Here is an 18,630-nt window from a genome sequence, read left to right on the forward strand (position 1 = left end):
TTAATCTCTAATTATCTAGTAAGTGAAAGATGAGGTTATTTATGAATTGACAAAATTGATATGGAAATGTACTTTATTGTTAACATTAAGTAACTGATGGAAATGTGTTTCATACATCCACTGATATTTGGAGATATATTAATAATGAACATAATTAAATGTATAGTATTTAGTCCGAACACAAATATGAATCAATTTTTATTAATAATGGACATAATTGTAACACTTTATTATAATGTTCATGATTTAACATTAGTTAATGTATTAACTAACATGAACAAACCATGAGCAATACATTTGTTACAGTATTTATTCATCTTTGTTAATGTTAGTTAATAGAAATAAAGCTGTTCATTGTTTGTTCATGTTAGTTCACGGTGCATTAACCAACGTTAACCAAATTTTAACAAAGTATTAGTAATTGTTGAAATTAACATTAATAAAGATTAATAAAGGCTGCACAAGTGCAGTTCATCATTAGTTCATGTTAACTAATGTAGTTAACTAATGTTAATTAATGAACATTATAATAAAGTGTTACCCATAATTTAATGTATAGTAATTAGTCCAATCACAAATATCAATCCATGTTATTAAAAAACTGTTTCTTTAAAGAAAATATCATAATTTTTTAAGAAAGCAATAAATATTTGCGACTGTAAATGTAATAAAATAAATGCTTTAACATTGTAATATTATGCAGAAATATATGCTTCCACGCCCGCTGCACGCTCATCATATTTACACGCATGCGCAGACATCATCCGGAGCCTCGTTTTATTAAGTAAAATTAACTTACCCTGTAACATAACCTGGTCCGGAGCAGGTTATCTTCAGAGAGTCAGTTGCTATGGTTACTTGCATAACCCGAAAGTTACCTCCGTTTTTGGAACCGAAAGCAGAGGTTATACGCTTGCTTACTCCTAAACTTACCCGGGTAAGTCACATAACCTGCTTTCTGGAATACACCCCCGGAGAGTTAACAACGCACATGTGAGTAAACAACATTTAAATCATCAGTCCAGTTTATTACTTTATCTAGAGGTAAGAATCCAAATGCAATAAAATAAGCCCGTGATTATATGCTGATGGTTTTTTGCTGCGTGTTTGCTTGTGCTTCACAGTGTTAAACTTCCCTTCTCTGTGTTCATTTATATACCTAAGTTCAAGATGTATATGATCTTAAACTTCTGTTTGGTTTGGGTGTCTAATATTAGGCTACAGGACAATCTTGTAATTATAAAAGTTAAAAGTAATAATAAGTAAAAGCCTATTTTCATGTTAAGACAATGCTTGTATTATATGCAAATATACGCTTTTTATATCAAAGACTATGCAAATTAGAGTTAATTCATGGTCATCTTAAATGTGTATTAATTAAAAACATTTACACCATTAAATTACACATGGTAATGTTATCAATAGTTGTCAGATAATAGCTATTGAAAGAGTGGATTTTTTTCTCCTTCAATGCATGTGTTAGCCACGGTTTGAAGATTGTAAACAGTGTATTTGATTTTAATTAACAGTTGAGTAACTTTTGGCCCTGAGTTAGATGTTGATTACCACTAAACCAGTCTAAAAATCAGTCCAGTTTCCGCAGCTGTAAACCCATTGGCTTTTAAAGTCTTTTTTTTCTTATAATAAACTGACATTGATAACACATTCAGTTTATGTGTTTATGAGTACACTTTCAGAATGCTCTCAGTTACATGAAGATCCATACGTATGCATCTGTGAGTGTGACTTTTGGCCAATTTGATCTTTTGCAAATGCAATGCAGTATAGGGGCCTCCCTCCACCTGTCCACAGCACGCATTTTATTTCTGTGGTAAGAGGACTTGAAATGACTCGAAACTAAAATGGTAGGACTTTGGACTCGACTTGAAACTTGTTGGCTTTGACTTCTGATTCGACTCGGGACTTGCCTCATCTTTGACTCGACTTGACTCGGGACTCGAAAGCAAAGACTTGTGACTTACTTGTGACTTGCATAACAATGACTTTGTCCCACCTCTGTGATTTGCACAGAGACGTAAAATGCACTTCCAAAACTATTGCAACAAAAATCTAAAAGACTCTTTGAAGTGGTATTATACGTAGTGCTTCATTTGATTTAAAACATTACTTTAAATTAGGGATGCATATCAATTAATCGCGATTAATCTATAGCAGAATAAAAGTTTTTGTTTACATCATATATGTGTGTGTACTACTGTATATAATAACTTTGTATAGTTAAATGCACACACATGCATGTATATATTTAAGCAATTTGTATATTTATGTATAATTTATATTATATATAAATATAAATACTTAATATATAAATATATTTTTTTCTTAAAATTATACATGCATGTGTGCATATTTATATATGTAAGGGATAATGTAGAGGCAGCCGGTAGTTATAGGGAAATAAGCCCCGACAGTGTGATCAGGACCCGACGCGAAGCGGAGGGTCTTGTATCACACTGAAGGGGCTTATTTCCCAATAACTACCGGCTGCCTCTACATTATCCCGCTTATTACACGGCTACTTGCCACATAAGAATAAAAACTGGACATGAATATGAATTTTAAACATTTTATTGGCATATTTGTTTTAAATTAACATTTTTATCCTTCCGCGAAACTTTGCACAGATGCATAAAATGACCGTAATACCTTATTAAGATCCTCTGCTTCATACTTGTCTGTCTCCATTTTTTCTCTTTTAGCCAGTCTTTGAGAAGTTTTAATGCCCATTCTGTATTTTTTTGTGTGTTGGCTTCGTAGCTGTCATCCTCCATTTTTGTCAAGTTCAGTCTCAGTAAGCTGTCTGTGTCTTGTCGTGGTTGTCCAGTGTTTGTCACAAGATGGCGCCAAATAGTAATCTTTATTGATCTTTATTGGCGCGGAGCGATTTTACTCGTACAAGTTGTCCGGCTATGCGTTATTATTTTGGAGCGGTTATTATTTGAAAAGAACGAACCTGCAAATGTCTCAACTGACCAATCAGAATCAAGCATTCCAGAGAGCCGTGTAATAAACATAATTATTATACACAGTTCACACACATATATGATGTAAACAAAAACTTTTATTCTGCTATAGATTAATCGCGATTAATTGATATGCATCCCTACTTTAAATGTACTGGATCTGTTTAAGGTGAGCAGCTACACATAAAAGAAGAACATGGAGAATCTGCTCAGAGGTGTTCACCTGCAACGCAGCTGCTGATGCAGGAGGAAACACAAGCGAGGTGTGTATGTTCAATGTGTGTATGTTATAGGTGAGTGGTGGCCGGTAACTTCTTTTTTCGAGGGCACTCGATGCAAAGTTCGTCAGAACACGTATGTTGCCCTTCATGTGTGTGGTTTGTAATTTCAAAATATGTGTTCTGCGTGCATCACGTGTTTTGTCAAAATAAGTGCCTGCTGCAGACGCGTCTGAAGGGTTTATGATAAAAGAGACGCTCACGTTTGCCAGATACTCGCATTCTCATGTGTAGTCAGAGTTTACTGTTAATGGAGTGTCTTGCGTGTATTTTGTGAACGTGAGCGTCTCTTTTATCATAAATGGTTTTGACGCATGTGCAGAAGGCACTTATTTTGACAGAACACATGATGCACATGGTTCACATGAAGCAACAAACACATTTTTGAAAACACGAGCAACACACATGACACTCCGAACACATATTTTGAATTTGGGCCCCTCGAATGAGCAGTCACGAGCCGCCACTGTATAGGTATATTTAAATGTTGCAATATACATAAACTAAACTGGTGGACCTGTCATTATTATGATAAATATCGTCAATAAATATCAGCCATACTGACAGTAAACATACAATTTTTTTAATTACAGAAAATTACTTTTTACAGGTGTTAATAAACAACGACTCCATAAGTTTCCTTTTTCCAAAATACTGTTATTCTCGTCCCTAAAAACTGCCATTAACTCAAGTTATATATTTTATTTTATTTGTGTTTTAAAGTTATTAAGTAAAGTGATGCTTACTGTTCAGTGCACTGATGTCAGGGTAACAATTTAACAAGTTTATTGTTAAATTGTTACCCCTGCCCCCATTAAATATCTTTGTCACATCATTTATACGTGTTTGATAAACATATTTCTTGCAATTATCACTCAAATGTGCTGATGTATAGTATATTCTGTTTATGTATGTACTGTATTCTATATACAGTACCAGTCAAACATTTGAACTTACTTCCAGTGTCCAAACCTTTGACTGGTACTGTATACAGCACTATACTGTGGTATATGTGTACTGTACTGTCCTATAATATACACATAAAAAATATCGGTCTATATATCAATATCTGCCTTTTTTACTTCCTAACATCTGTATCGGCATCGGCCCCCCAAAAAACCCTCATTGGTTGGGGTTTAGTTATGTTTAAAAGTTATATTTAAAAACAACTAAATAACATCACAAAAATAGACAAAAAAGACTTTTTTATTTAAAATGTTTTATTAATCTCTTTTTTTGGTTATTTTTCAGTATCTAAACAACCATCGCTGGATGTTGAACATGGAAGGTCAGGTTGTGTGTGAAAGAGAGCAGAGCAGCCCAACTTTATCTCTGATCTTGAAGCGCTGATTGCCTCATTCTACAATTGTAACCTCCAGTATCAGGAAGAGTTTTTTCAACTCAACACCTTTGAGTTTGTTCAGAGGTTAGACACTCATTTCCCATTCATATGTTTTTTACATTTATATTTATTCACAAAGGTTAAATACAGTTTATTGATAACTTATCACACATTTTACATTATCAACGTCTTCAATAAACACATTGAATGGGTGGTAATTCACTTATATATAGTAACCTAGGTTTGGATTGAATCCCCACAATGCTTTTTTGTAAAAAGCTGAATTTTCTCTACATAAGCTGGGTGTCTAAAGAAGACAATATCATTAAAAACTGACTGGGGGATGTATGAAAATAAAATCACACCTAAAAGATTTGCATGTGCAGGATACAATTTGCGAGAGTGTACATGACATTACAAGTGTAAAAAGGTGTAAATCAAGTTGCAAGCAGAAGTTTTGCAACATTGTACAGTGTAATCGTAAGTGTGGGTCATGTCTTGTAAAACTGAAACTTTATATTAAAGCTTAATAAGTATGAACTGTATTCATCCTAATCTTAATCTAATATAAAATATTTAGGACACATTTAGTTGTGATCCAGTGCACAATAAAGATCAGATTTTTTTCAACAAATTCTGATTCGGGCATTAACAACATGAAGTAAAAAAGGCATTTTGGATTTATACTATGCTTAATAATTGTTTAATGTGGGTTGCAGCCCTAACATTCAGATTTCTATTTTGACTAGAACGTTTTTTTTACAGACCATTGATCTTCCCCAGTTACTTCTGTTTACACCAAATAATACAATTAAATTGCACAATTAATGAATAAATATTTAATAATTACTGTGTAAGTAAGAAGACAACATCCAAAAGTTCATCAAATTTTTATTTTTAAAATGCAGCCTTGGCTGAGCACCTGAAAGTATACACAAGTTTGTGATTTTTTTAATAGAAGAATATAGTTTAAGGTGGAAAGTTTGGTTTGTTTGCAAGTTTTGTCAGTGAAATGCAATGTATTTTGTGTTAAAATAAATAAAAGTGACAACACAAGTTAACTTGTTAAAAGTAACACAAAATGTGTTGTTCCAATAATAACACTGATTGTGTTGTGTTTAACACATTCACTCTAAAAAAACAAACGGTGCTATATAGCACCAAAACTGTTGATTTGAATCGTAATCATAGAAGAACCGTTTTTAGTGCCATATAGCACCGGTGAAGCACCTGTGTAGAACCATATAGGGGCCATAAATCACCACTATAGCACCACATTTGGTTCTACATAGCACTATATGGTTCTACACAGGTGCTTCACCGGTGCTATATGGCACTAAAAACGGTTCTTCTATGATTATGAGCAAAGAACCACTTTTGGTGCTATATAGCACCGTTTGTTTTTAGAGTGTTCATTTTTGGAGTGTAGACATCAAAATAATAGTATTTTTTGTTGTTTGCTTTGTGCCTTGCAGATGGTTTCTCGACATCAACTTAGAACGTGGATCAAAGATGAAGACAGGGAAAATGACTTAAAAGAAAACTGGCCAAGTTGTGCAGAAAAACACTACTGTGAACCCACAGGTTTCCTCTCTTCTTCTTAAAAAACTTAGACTTCGAATGGAATTTTGTTTAGACACTTACACCATATACTGTAATTTGATTAAAAGGAAATAAAGTTTCATGCATTGTAAATGATGTGCTATTAACTGTTAAAGGAGCATTTCACCCGTAGAAACATTAATCTGTATTGACAGTGCGTCATATACAAGTCGAAATGTAACATAGATTTCGAATTTGGTGCCTATTTGACAGAGAAAAGGGGTGTTTGTAGTCTCACCCCCTCAACAAAGATATTGGACTTCCTGCTTTCAATGATGCAAAATGATGATTTTATATCATTGAAAGAAGGAAGTGCAACACTGAAATCTGTATTTCTCCTGTCTCAGCGGCAACTGAGAAAATGATGCATGACCATTCAAAAACATGACTGGGGTTCTAACTATACAAAGCCTAATGCAAATGGGTGACGTGTCCCTTTAATTGCAATACAAAAGTACTGCTGGCATTTTATCCAACATACTTATGTTAATGTATTTTTCCCTCCTGACTTTCCTTTTTCTTTTTTTTTTGCATAATTTTAAAATATTTTAAAACCTTTCCATTCTTTGAAAGTTATAAGAGCACTTGATTGTTTATATTCTGATCATTCTTAACTGTTCTGTTAACTGTCAAGTGCATTTATTTCATACAGCTGACATTTCAGCCAACATGTTTATATAAGGCAGTTTTGTGGCTTTTGCCTGTAAAAAATAAAGGTTTTAAATTGTGTGTGTGTGTGTGTGTATTATGTATTTACTTTCCATTTGAGACTACTGTTATGTAAAAAGAGTAATAGTTCTCATGTTTTAATAAAAACTATTCATAATTTATTGCAATATAACACATGTAATGACTAATTTATATTTAAGTGGCATATCAGTAGAATACATAACTTGGTTATAGTTTTGTTAAAATACAGTAATTTGCTGGCATTATAGCTGCCATTATGTAAATTTACAGTGTAAAGTTTTATAGAAAATACTGTAAAAAATAAATGGCAGCATGATACTGTATCTGGCAATTACAGGTCAAGTCTGTAAAAGTTGTCTAGTTGTAAATATACAGGATGTGGCTGGCAACCCAATTTACAAGGAAAAGTTTTAAAGTGAGGAGACAGCCACAGACTCTGCACCCCTATACATACACACACTAATAAACTAATTCAGTCATATGATGTCTGCGCTCCGGTGGCTTGTGGTGGCTTCATCATCAGCGCAACAAGACCAGCAGAGTCGTTGGCAACCTTCAGAAATCGACTGAAGACACATCACCTTTATTTACACCTGAGCCTGCATTGCTACTTACTTTTTCTCTTATTCTGTTCTTTCATTATATAAAAAATAACCATGCCTCATGTACTGTGTTAGGTTGACCGAGACAAGATTCAGAGCAATTATGTATCTTCCACCTCATTTGTAAATCGCTTTGGATTAAACCGTCTGCTAAATGTAAATGTACTTACTAGCCAAAAGTAATTAGTTACACTACTAGTTATATTACTTTTCAATTGCACACCCCAGCATAAAAGTTTGTGAGTCTGTGAATCCATGAAAGTTGCAGATAAATGAAGAGTACAACAGCCTCAAACTATTTGTTAAACAAGTTATGTAATGTAATAAAGCTGTAACATGTATACCATAATTTGCAACAGGCTCAAGCAGGTGACAAACATGTAACTAGCAACTAGCCCTATTTGGATGGTAACTGTAATATATCTGTTTTTTAGTAAATCATTACACTACCAGTTACCAAGGAAAGTAATATTATTAAAGTAACTAGTTACTAGTTTCTGCCCAACACTGTGAACCTTAATCCATTTTCTACGTTTTAACTTTGTGAATGGATTTGGGGAATGTTTAGCCCACACCTATTTAAGCAACTAATATGTAAACAATACCCGGTCACTATATTCGTTCGGATGATAATTAGGGTTTATTTTATAAGAATTATATAGTCAGAGATAAATGTTACTGAATGTTAAAAATAAAAGAGTCTTACAGTTAACAACAACAAGTAATTACAATACAAACATAACCTATAGAAAACACTTCATATATAGTAAAGACAGTACGAAATACTGCAATGATAATTAAAATGATGTTATATATGGCTAATATTTATGTGTTTATATGACAGGCCTAGCTTTGGGTCGAAGGACAATTTAATGGAGAATGTTTATAGACCATTTTGCAAGAAACAACACTGATCCAGAAGACTTCCTGTTTCAGTTTTTTAACACTGAACAAAATATTAATATTAATTGAATTAAAATGTAAAATAAATATTAACTTAAAAAAATGTAAAACAAGAGGAAGTGCTTTTGGACCAGTGTTGTTTACATCTGGCAAAATGGTCTATAGTTTTTCTCTGTAATATATCTATCTCAAATATTGACGCCATGGGGTGAGACTGTGTAGACCAGGATATAGTGTTATGAATATATAAAATTTATATGCATTCCTATGGGGGGTGGGGTCATGTAACTAAAAACTGTCACTACATTATTTCTATCATCAGATGACCTTGAAATATGAAAACTACATTCTGAGAGCTTTCCAGTGATATATAGTTTATCAAGATTTTTTAGGTTTAGAGTAGAGGTTTAGAAATATGTAAAAACAAATTGGGCCTACATGTTGACCTTTTAGAAATTGACTCTCACTACGTCATTTCTTTCCCAAAATTTTGATGAAATATGAAAACTGCACTCTAAGAGCTTTCCAAAGATATATAGTTTGACTGGGTTTTCTAGGTTTAGAACAGGGTATTAGTGCTATACATATGTAAAAACAAATTGGGTCCACCTGTGGCCCGTGACGTTTTAGAAACTGACTCTGACTACGTCATAATTTTCCAAAACTTGTGATGAAATATGGAAACTACACTCTTAGAGCTTTCCAAAGATGTATAGTTTGTCAAGATTTTTAGGTTTTGGATAGGGTATTAGTGTTTTAAATATGTAAAAACAATGTGGGCCCGCTTGACCTTTTAGAAAATGACTCACACTATGTCAATCTTTTCCCAAAATGATGATGATGAATGAAAACTACCCTCTTAGAGCTTTCCATTGATATACAGTTGGTCATGATTGGATAAGAATTCATGCAAAACACTGAAGTAATTGTAAGCATCCCACCGTTGGGACAGTGACATTTAGCAGGATATAAATCTTTTGAAGCACACTCTCTTCATAAATGAATCAATTACTCTCCCTACATAATTTATTTTATAAAACACTGCTGAAATATGTATTCTAGATGCTTCGACCTTTCCAAACATATATAGTTTGTCATGATTCAACAAACATTTACATCCAAAATAGTAAACCTAGGTGTTCCTCTACGACAGTTAAGTGGTTAAACTATTTCTATGGCGCACAAGGTGATGTCACAGTAAAAGTGACGCTAATGGAACTGTAAGCACGTGTGATTATTTCGTCACTGTAAGAGGGCTATATAAGAGCGCACAAATTCCAGAAAATTCGTGGGTTTAAAGTTAGGAGATTTTGGTTGACGTTGCTGTTGCTCTTCATTGCTATTTCGTTGTATTTCGTTTTTTAGTTTAATTTGTGTGTTTTGCGTGTTTTTGTTTTGTTTTGAGCGTGTGTTAGTTTGATTTTGGTGTGTGTTCGTGTGTTTGTTTTTTATTTCTTTTTTTTCTCAATGATTTATAGACGGCCAAAAAAGCCCTCTGCGGTTAGCCGGCCATTCCGGCTAATCGCGCGGGTTTTTTTGGCCATGTACAATTGGCTGGTCTCTTTCTTGGGACACCAGCCTAGCGGTCAACCGAAGGTCCACCGCGGACAATACAGCAGGCGTTCTCGGATGCCAGCTGTGGAGTCCGCGGTGATGCCGGTTCACCGTATTTCGGACACCGCGAGAGAGACCTGTAAGTAAACCCATTTCTTCTGTTATTAACTATAAAGTAAAATGAGATGTGTTTATTATATTTGTGTTAATCAGAGTTTGACATGAACTGTGTAAGTGAGTCAGTATCTGTAACTAAAAAGTCGTGTAAAGTGTAAAACTCAGTTATCGTTTTGCTACTATACTAACGTTAACTTAAAAACTTGACAGTTACTTTAAAAACATGGGTAACGCTTCATATCAAGACCCGCAATGTACCGGGTAATTAAACAGAATTCACAACGTACCTATTTGTAACAACAGAGTACCTTTACAGTACATAATACTTGTAGGTAATAAGGGAACAATATGATACGTTTGGGGTAATAAGGTGGTAAAAATGGTATTGTATCACACGAATTTACCATTAGATGCCATATGTGGGTTTTCTGTTGTTTTTGTGTGGTAAAACCAAAGCTTTTGGACAGAGTTAAATACCACATGATTACCACAGAACATTTTTTGTAAGGGTACAGGGTAACTATTGTAATATTACTTGGTATGTATGACTAAGGGGCGATATTATTATAAATCAGCTGGATTTTTGCTATTTAAATCATATCAGTAATATAGGCTACTAAAAAGTGATGTGCTGTTATATTTTATTTGACGATGTGGCTCGTAGACATTGACTGTATACAATATACCTTCTTCAAGTAAGTAGGGAATAAGAAAAATGTACAAAAAATATTAAATAATTTCCCCAGATACTTGCCTAAGTCGTACATACCATGTAATATTACAATAGGTACACTGTAGTTCTAAAATACTTATAAATAATTTATAAAGTAATTTTCCATATTTTTACCACCCTATTACCCCAAAATAAATATATTGTTACCTTATACCTACAAGTATGTACTTTAAAGTTACTCTGTTGTTACAAATAGCTATGCTGTAAATTCAATTTAATTATGCCGTACATTGCGGGTCGTAGTATAAAGCGTTACCAAATACCGTTGTTAATGTTGTTGACATTGCAAGTCCTTCTTACACCTGACTTAATCTCAAATGGACACTTCTGGACAATATACTGGAAGAAAAAATGGTCTTTAACTCTTATACTGTAAAACTCATAAAATGCTTTTCATATACAGGTCCAGTGTTTCAAGCCCAGAAACTTGTTTCAAAGTTTTCTGCGGCATCAAACGAAGGCGGTCTCAGTAAAGGGTAAGATAAAACATTCACAGTAATATCGTTGTTAAAACATGTTTTAAACAAAAAAATATGTTTAGCTGTAAATAAAAAATTGCATTGTACTTGAGTGTTTGCACAAACAGGTTTTATTAAGTTTTGTATTTGTATTTATAGACCTTCTATGAGCTATCCAGGATCCCTGGGACTAACTCCTCACAAGCGTCCCACTTGTGCTTCACAGGTTAGAGTTTTACCAGAGCCCTTATCATAACTAGTGCCAAGTTACAAAGTAATTGAATGTGCATGTATTAATTCTCTGTTTTCTGCATTTCCAGCCAAGTGGGACAAAGCTAGTTGAGGAGTTCCCTCCAGGAGGTCTGTTGGAGGCTCAAGAAGGTTCTGTGTCCCGCGGTTTGTCCAGGGGAGTCTGTAAGTTTGAAATGTTGTAATACATATTTATTAAGATTTGAGGGTTTCACAATTGTTCTTTAACTTGTAATTTTTATTCTTGCTTATTAGGTTTTGGACAGCCCAATGGGCGAAGGTCAGGCCCGGGCAGGATTCCGTCTGCGAAAATCTCGCAGGTTTAAATTTGATCATAACTCGTTCAATTTTAAGTTAAAAAGTAGTTTAATGATCATTTGTTAATTCTCAGTTTGTTATTTTTCCTGCAGACTGTTACTGTGACATGTGAGGAGGTGGATGCGAGCTTTAGGCAATCTAATGCTCCGTGAGTTCAGCTATTAACCTTTTGTTTTACTTAATCATTTGTAATATTTGTTTTAGCCATGTTTATGTAAAAATGTAAACAGCAATTGGGTAGTCCCTGAATATTTTTATATTTATTTATATATATATATAGATCAGTACGCCCCCTCATATGTCCGGTACCTGCCCGGGTTACCAGACGACCCATGGCCGCTCGTCCGCCGGTCCGGTCCTCAGAGGACATCTGTAAGTTATTAAAAAATTCATTTAAATTTCAATCAGTTTTTCTTATATGCACAATTGTTCTTAAAATCGTAACTTTTAGTGTTACTGACATTATTTTTATTCTTGATTATCAGGTTCAGCTCAGCCTGACACTGGGTCCGTGGGTGCGACTGGCAGAGGGCCGCCAGAGGGCCGGCAGAGGGCAGGTCCCGGTCCCGCCCGCTCCTCTGGCGGTCGCGCCCGCTCCTCTGGGGGTTGCTCCTGCTCCTCTGGGGGCCGCACCCGCTCCTCTGGGGGTCGCGCCCGCTCCTCTGGGGGTCCCGCCTCTCAGCCGGTCGTGCCGTCGGCCGGTCCACAGCGGGTGCTGCCGTCGGCCGTTCCTTTGCCTGTCCTGCCGACGGCCGCTCCGTTGCTGGTCCTGCCGACGGCAACTGCTGAGCAGGTCCAGAACTCAGAGGACATCTGTAAGTTATTAAAAAATTCATTTAAATTTCAATCAGTTTTTCTTATATGCACAATTGTTCTTAAAATCGTAACTTTTAGTGTTACTGACATTATTTTTATTCTTGATTATCAGGTTCAGCTCAGCCTGAGGCTGAGTCCGCGGGTGCGACTGGCAGAGGGCCGCCAGAGGGCCGGCAGGGGGCAGGTCCCGGTCCCGCCCGCTCCTCTGGCGGTCGCGCTCGCTCCTCTGGGGGTTGCTCCTGCTCCTCTGGGGGCCGCACCCGCTCCTCTGGGGGTCGCGTCCGCTCCTCTGGGGGTTCCGCCCCTCAGCCGGTTGTGCCGTCGGCCGGTCCACAGCGGGTGCTGCCGTCGGCCGGTCCTTTGCCGGTCCTGCCGACGGCCGCTCCGTTGCTGGTCCTGCCGACGGCAACTGCTGAGCAGGTCCAGAACTCAGAGGACATCTGTAAGTTATTAAAAAATTCATTTAAATTTCAATCAGTTTTTCTTATATGCACAATTGTTCTTAAAATCGTAACTTTTAGTGTTACTGACATTATTTTTATTCTTGCTTATCAGGTTCAGCGGAGCCTGAGACTGTGGCCGCGGGTGCGACCGGCAGAGGGCCGGCAGAGGGCCAGCAGAGGGCAGGTCCCGGTTGCGCCCGCTCCTCTGGCGGTCGCGCCCGCTCCTCTGGCGGTCGCGCCCGCTCCTCTGGCGGTCGTGCCCGCTCCGCTGGGGGCCGCACCCGCTCCTCTGGGGGTCCCGCCCCTCAGCCGGTCGTGCCGTCGGCCGGTCTTCAGCGGATGCTGCCGTCGGCCGGTCCTTTGGCGGTCCTGCCGACGGCCGCTCCGTTGATGGTCCTGCCGACGGCAACTGCTGAGCAGGTCCAGAACTCAGAGGACATCTGTAAGTTATTAAAAAATTAATTTAAATTTCAATCAGTTTTTCTTATATGCACAATTGTTCTTAAAAACGTAACTTTTAGTGTTACTGACATTATTTTTATTCTTGCTTATCCGGTTCAGCTCAGCCTGAGACTGGGTCTGTGGGTGCAACTGGCAGAGGGCCGCCAGAGGGCCGGCAGAGGGCAGGTCCCGGACGCTCCCGCTCCTCTGGCGGTCGTGCCCGCTCCTTTGGTGGTCGCGCCCGCTCCTTTGGTGGTCGCGCCCGCTTCTCTGGGGTCCGCGGCCTCTCCTCTGGGGGCCACGCCCGCTCCTCTGGGGGCCGTGCCCGCTCCTCTGGGGGTCCCGCCCCTCTGCGGTGTCTGCTGATGGCCGGACCGTTGCCGGTTATCTGTAAGTTATTTAAAAATTATTTAAATTTCAAACAGTTTTTCTTATATGCACAAATGTTCCCAAAATCATAATTTTTAGTGTTACTGCCATTATTTTTATTCTTGCTTTTATTCTTGCTCCTCTGCCAGTTCCACCGTGGGCTGCTCCGGCCACTTCTCTTTGTACTTCAGTAGCTCAGTAAGTTTAACAAATTCTAAAGTGTTTAGGTTGAACATTTGTAAAATAACGTTTTGCTTTAGGGATTTTACAAATAGCAAATGTTAAGTGTTGGAATATTTGCAGCAACAGCTCTTAACAATATTGTTTTATTTTATGTATTTATAGACCTTCCTCTTCACAAGTGCAGCCAGCACGTGCGTCCCTCAAGCGCCGTGCTGCTGCCATGTCACAGGTAAACATTTACCAGAGTCAGACATAACTAATGTCAATTAATATGTAAAATGTAGTGTGCTATGCATTCATTAAATCCCTGTTTTTTTTACAGCCACACACAATTGATGAGGGGGAGGTTGAGGCAAAAAAAGCCAGAAGGACTGTAGCTCAGTAAGTTTAACAAATTCTCTTTTTATAATGTTTAGTTGTGGTCATTTACAGTTATTATATAGAAAACTTGTGCTTAGTGTTTGAATATTTGAAGCAACAGGTCTTAACAATATTGTTTTATGTGTTTTCTAGGCCTTCAACCTCAGTCTCAGAGGTAGAAATTTACCAGAACCCTACATATATCTATATACTGCCAATTTATGTGTAGTGTAATATACATGCATTTAATCTCTATTTGTTTAATTTGCAGCAAAAAAAGAAAAAGAAAAGGGAGAAGCGAAGGCTGCAAAGACAGCGAAGACGGGCAGCAAAGTCAGCTCAGCAAGTTTTAGCAAAATAACTTTAACATTTGTAACATGCTTTTTATAGGCAGCATTCGGTTAGTGTTTGAATATTTGCAGCAACAGCTCTTAACAATATTGTTTTATTTTATGTATTTATAGACCTTCTCCTCCACAAGTGCAGCCAGCATCAGCATGTGCGCCCCACAAGCGCCATGCTGATGCTGTGTCACAGGTAAAAATTTGTCCTAAACAAAACTAATGTCAATCTATATGTAAAATGTAGTGTAATATACATGCATTCAATCTTTGTGTCTTTATATTTACAGGAGATACAGACAAGAAAAAGGGCGAGAACCATGCCCCCAGCTCAGTATGTTTATCAAATTCTCTCTGTTTTAACTCAAACATTTATAATGTAATGTTTAGCTGTTTCAACATTTTTATAGACAGCAGTTGTTTAACGTCTGAATGTTTGTAAAAACAGGTGTTAATTATATTGTTTTATGTATTTATAGACCTTCCTATCCACAAGTGCAGCCAGTACCAGCTGTTCTTTCAGAGGTAGAAATTTACCTAAACATATCTACTGCCAATTTATATCTAATGTGTAGTGTAATATGCACGCATTACATGATTACATCTCTATTTGTTTACTTTGCAGCAAAAACGAAGAAAGAGACAGAAAAGGCGGCAACGACAAAGGAGAAATCGGGCTATTAAGTAAGTCTCAGCAAGTCTAGCAAAATCTCAGTTTTAACAAAAGTTTAATGTTTGACTATTTGCAGAAATGAAGAATATTGCTGGTCATTAAGAAATGTGTTTTATGTATTTATAGACGTGCACTTCAAGCCCAGAGTGCATCTACTCTCCAGGCTTCGTCTAGCACTGCGGTCTCACAGGTAAAAATTTACCCGAGCCCTGAATATAACAAGTGTCATGTTATATTTAATATGTAGAGTGACGTACATGCATTAAATCTCCATTTGTTTTATTTACAGCCTTCAATAAGCAGTGCTATAGACAGCCTGGAGAGAAAGCTGTTTTGCTTGTCAGTTCAGAAAAAATGAAGTTGAGGGGAGCAGCAGCAGAAAGCTTCAATGAAGCCCCCCCCCCAAATACAATTAAACAATTTAAAGACCTGAAACTTGAGATCATTCGTTTACAACTTTTTAAACTTATTACTCAGTTAGCTGGATTTCATTGTTATTTCTTTGGTTCTTAGAATCACATCCTGTAGTTGCTGTCAAGCAACAGATTCAAACGTTAAAACCTGTCCGGGATCAGGTTTAGTTCACCAATAATGACAGCTTATCAGTATCAGAGGTGATGGGGGAAATCTGTCACATGCGTGTCCTCTCCATGTTATTAAGAGCAATCCGTTGAGGATTGTGTGATATGAAGAGCTTTCTGAATTCAACGTGTAAAATGAGAAAAAAGTTGAGAGAGAGAGAGAAAATTGATGAGAAAAAATGAGAAAGAAATTTGACTCAGACAAAAGGTCCTCCATTCTTTTCTAATAGTAACATTTAAACAGGTTAGATTACAGATGAGTACAGTGTTCAAGCTTAAAATACAGGTAAACAATTCAAGATGTCTGGATCTACAGGCATACATTTTACATAACATTAACATTAACTCATAAGCAGATGTCATGAGTTGCAGGGTTTCTTCGCGTGGTTCCCAAATGGCTACAGACAGCCAGCTGTATATTCTGTTTGATAACCGTATATCCTCCAGCAATGAAGAAGCTCAAAGCTGGAAGTTTTATGTGAAGATGTGGCAGACAGAAATACTAATCGTGCATCATGAAGTGTTATACAGTGAATTATTAACGCGTTTTGTTCGTCGATTTATATGGATTCGTTTTAAATATTTAATTTTATTCATTTTTTAATTGTTTTGTTAAAAGATTAGTCTAAAGACTCGTATGTTTAACTAAGCGTTCACATGATTTATTGCCTAAACATGTTTTCACTTCAATAGTGAGCTTGACCCGAACCAAACGCACATCTATCTTACTGTAAAAACTGTACATTATATCAGCAGCCTTCAAACTAACTTGTTTTTTCTGCATTTCTCATCCTTTTGTTCCCAAAGAGCCATGAAAAGACTGACAGATCCAGCTCCGGTTCAGTGTGATGCTCAATGATGACGGCAGCCATAGAGTCAACCAGAATCAATGAAATCTGTGATGATCAAGCATTTAACTTTGCATCCCATGATATGCCGCCAATGAATGTGACGCCATTGCATTCATTTTGTCATCTTACATCCGGCTGAGAGGGACTTTCGGCCACATAAAAATATTCAGATAATCATCCCATCATATATTAATTCTCATGATGTATTTTAAGTACTAATGTAAAAATATGTTTATGGTTTTATTATTTTCACAGATAAGTGATGTGGTGTAAAGATGAGACCTTCCACATGCTCCTGAACTGTGATGCAGAAACGAAATCGGAGGATTTATCTGTCTCTGACCACAACTACACCTCAAAATCACAGCTGAACCTGAAGCCACCTACATCTGATATGACACAACAGGGCTGTTTCCCAGATGGGCTTATTCTAGTACCAGACTAAAATGCAAATGTGAGCTGCCATCATTTTGTACTGACATCTCAACATATATCAGTGCCATTGTTTTGTCTCAAGTATTGTTTTTAATATTGTTTTAAACTACTTAAATTTGGTCATATCTTTTGTCAACTAACGACATATTAAAACATTTTATTTGATTAAGGGGCAGATTCCTAAAGAGGGATTAGATTAATCCAGGACTAGGTCTTGTGACATTTAAGTAGTTTTTACAAACATACCTTACAAAATAACAATATAGGGTGCATCTTAAAACAAAACATTGACACTGATATATGTTAAGATATGTCAATACAAGAGGTTTTTAAATATATTTAGAATGTTTTTTGTTAAATGAAGGCAACTCAAACATGCATTGTAGTCTGGGACTAAGATAAGCCCTGTATGGAAAACCACCCCAAAATATCTACAGTATCTAACAGGTGGTAAACTTGCCCTGTTTAATTAAAATATTGAATTGATGTCATTACTTGACACTAAATTTTTCTGTTGGTTTTCATAGTGAGATCCAAATCATTTAATGTTGGAGCACACAAGCACACATTTTTTGAATGACATTTTATTCATTATGTTTAAACACTTTGTGGCGATTTCCCGGACAGGGATTGGACTAGTTCTAGTCTAAAATAAATGTAAGAGCTGTCCAAATGGAGGCTCTTTGTTTTGCCACAAAATGCACACAAGTAATGTTTTAAGTAAGGCATGTTGGTAACACTTTACAATAAGGTTCACTAGTTAACTACATTAGTTAACATGAACTAATAATGAACTGCACTTATAAAGCATTTATTAATCTTGATAATAATACATTGAACAATTACTAAGACTTTATTGAAATCTTGTTAACGTTAGTTAATGCAGTGTAAACTAACATGAACAAACTATTTAAAGCTTTATTTCTATTAACTAACATTAACAAAAATTAATAAACACTGTAACAAATGTATTGCTGATGGTTTGTTCATGTTAGGTAATACATTAACTAATGTTTGTTAAAACTAGTTATATTTCCTAATTAAACTAAGGCCTAGTCCTGGCTCAAGCCAGTCCCTGTCCGGGAAACCATCCCTTAGACTTACAACAAATAACAGTTTATATAAATAAAGTAGATTATTGTAAATAACGTGAAGATTTACTCATATAAACAAATAAATATTGAAACATTTGCGGCATAAGAATAATTCAGATGTATGTAGGCCTAATATATGGTTATAAGCTGTGCATCTTGACATTAGAGGTGCGTAGTATTGAATTAAATTTAATTTGTTATATTTTCTTGAGT

The 18,630-nt window shown here is 36.5% G+C and overlaps 2 protein-coding genes across 3 annotated transcripts in view; one reads left to right on the plus strand and one right to left on the minus strand.

Annotated features, from left to right (window-relative positions):
- Positions 1-18,630, minus strand: part of LOC129441453 (uncharacterized) — a 66,707-nt gene that overhangs the window by 14,380 nt on the left and 33,697 nt on the right. The window lies entirely within an intron of this gene.
- LOC141365419 (uncharacterized) lies at positions 8,151-15,891 on the plus strand. Its single transcript, XM_073870029.1, has 22 exons — positions 8,151-10,094; positions 11,209-11,281; positions 11,423-11,489; positions 11,584-11,677; positions 11,768-11,832; positions 11,923-11,978; positions 12,111-12,202; positions 12,316-12,645; positions 12,759-13,088; positions 13,202-13,531; positions 13,651-13,920; positions 14,049-14,097; positions 14,245-14,311; positions 14,405-14,463; positions 14,596-14,617; positions 14,714-14,775; positions 14,907-14,979; positions 15,074-15,117; positions 15,263-15,308; positions 15,409-15,467; positions 15,583-15,646; positions 15,746-15,891. Exons 1-22 carry the CDS (start codon positions 9,869-9,871, stop codon positions 15,812-15,814), a joined length of 2,547 nt encoding a protein of 848 aa, XP_073726130.1. The 5' UTR covers positions 8,151-9,868; the 3' UTR covers positions 15,815-15,891.

This window comes from Misgurnus anguillicaudatus, chromosome 7 (assembly GCF_027580225.2).
Source record: "Misgurnus anguillicaudatus chromosome 7, ASM2758022v2, whole genome shotgun sequence".
Taxonomy (NCBI): domain Eukaryota; kingdom Metazoa; phylum Chordata; class Actinopteri; order Cypriniformes; family Cobitidae; genus Misgurnus; species Misgurnus anguillicaudatus.

Excerpts from the sequence above, each read along its gene's own strand:
- LOC141365419 (XM_073870029.1), top strand. The coding sequence starts at position 9,869 with ATGATTTATAGACGGCCAAAAAAGCCCTCTGCGGTTAGCCGGCCATTC. Across the intron at positions 10,095-11,208 it reads GGACACCGCGAGAGAGACCT|GTCCAGTGTTTCAAGCCCAG; the intron begins GTAAGTAAACCC and ends TTTCATATACAG. Across the intron at positions 14,980-15,073 it reads ATGCTGATGCTGTGTCACAG|GAGATACAGACAAGAAAAAG; the intron begins GTAAAAATTTGT and ends TTATATTTACAG.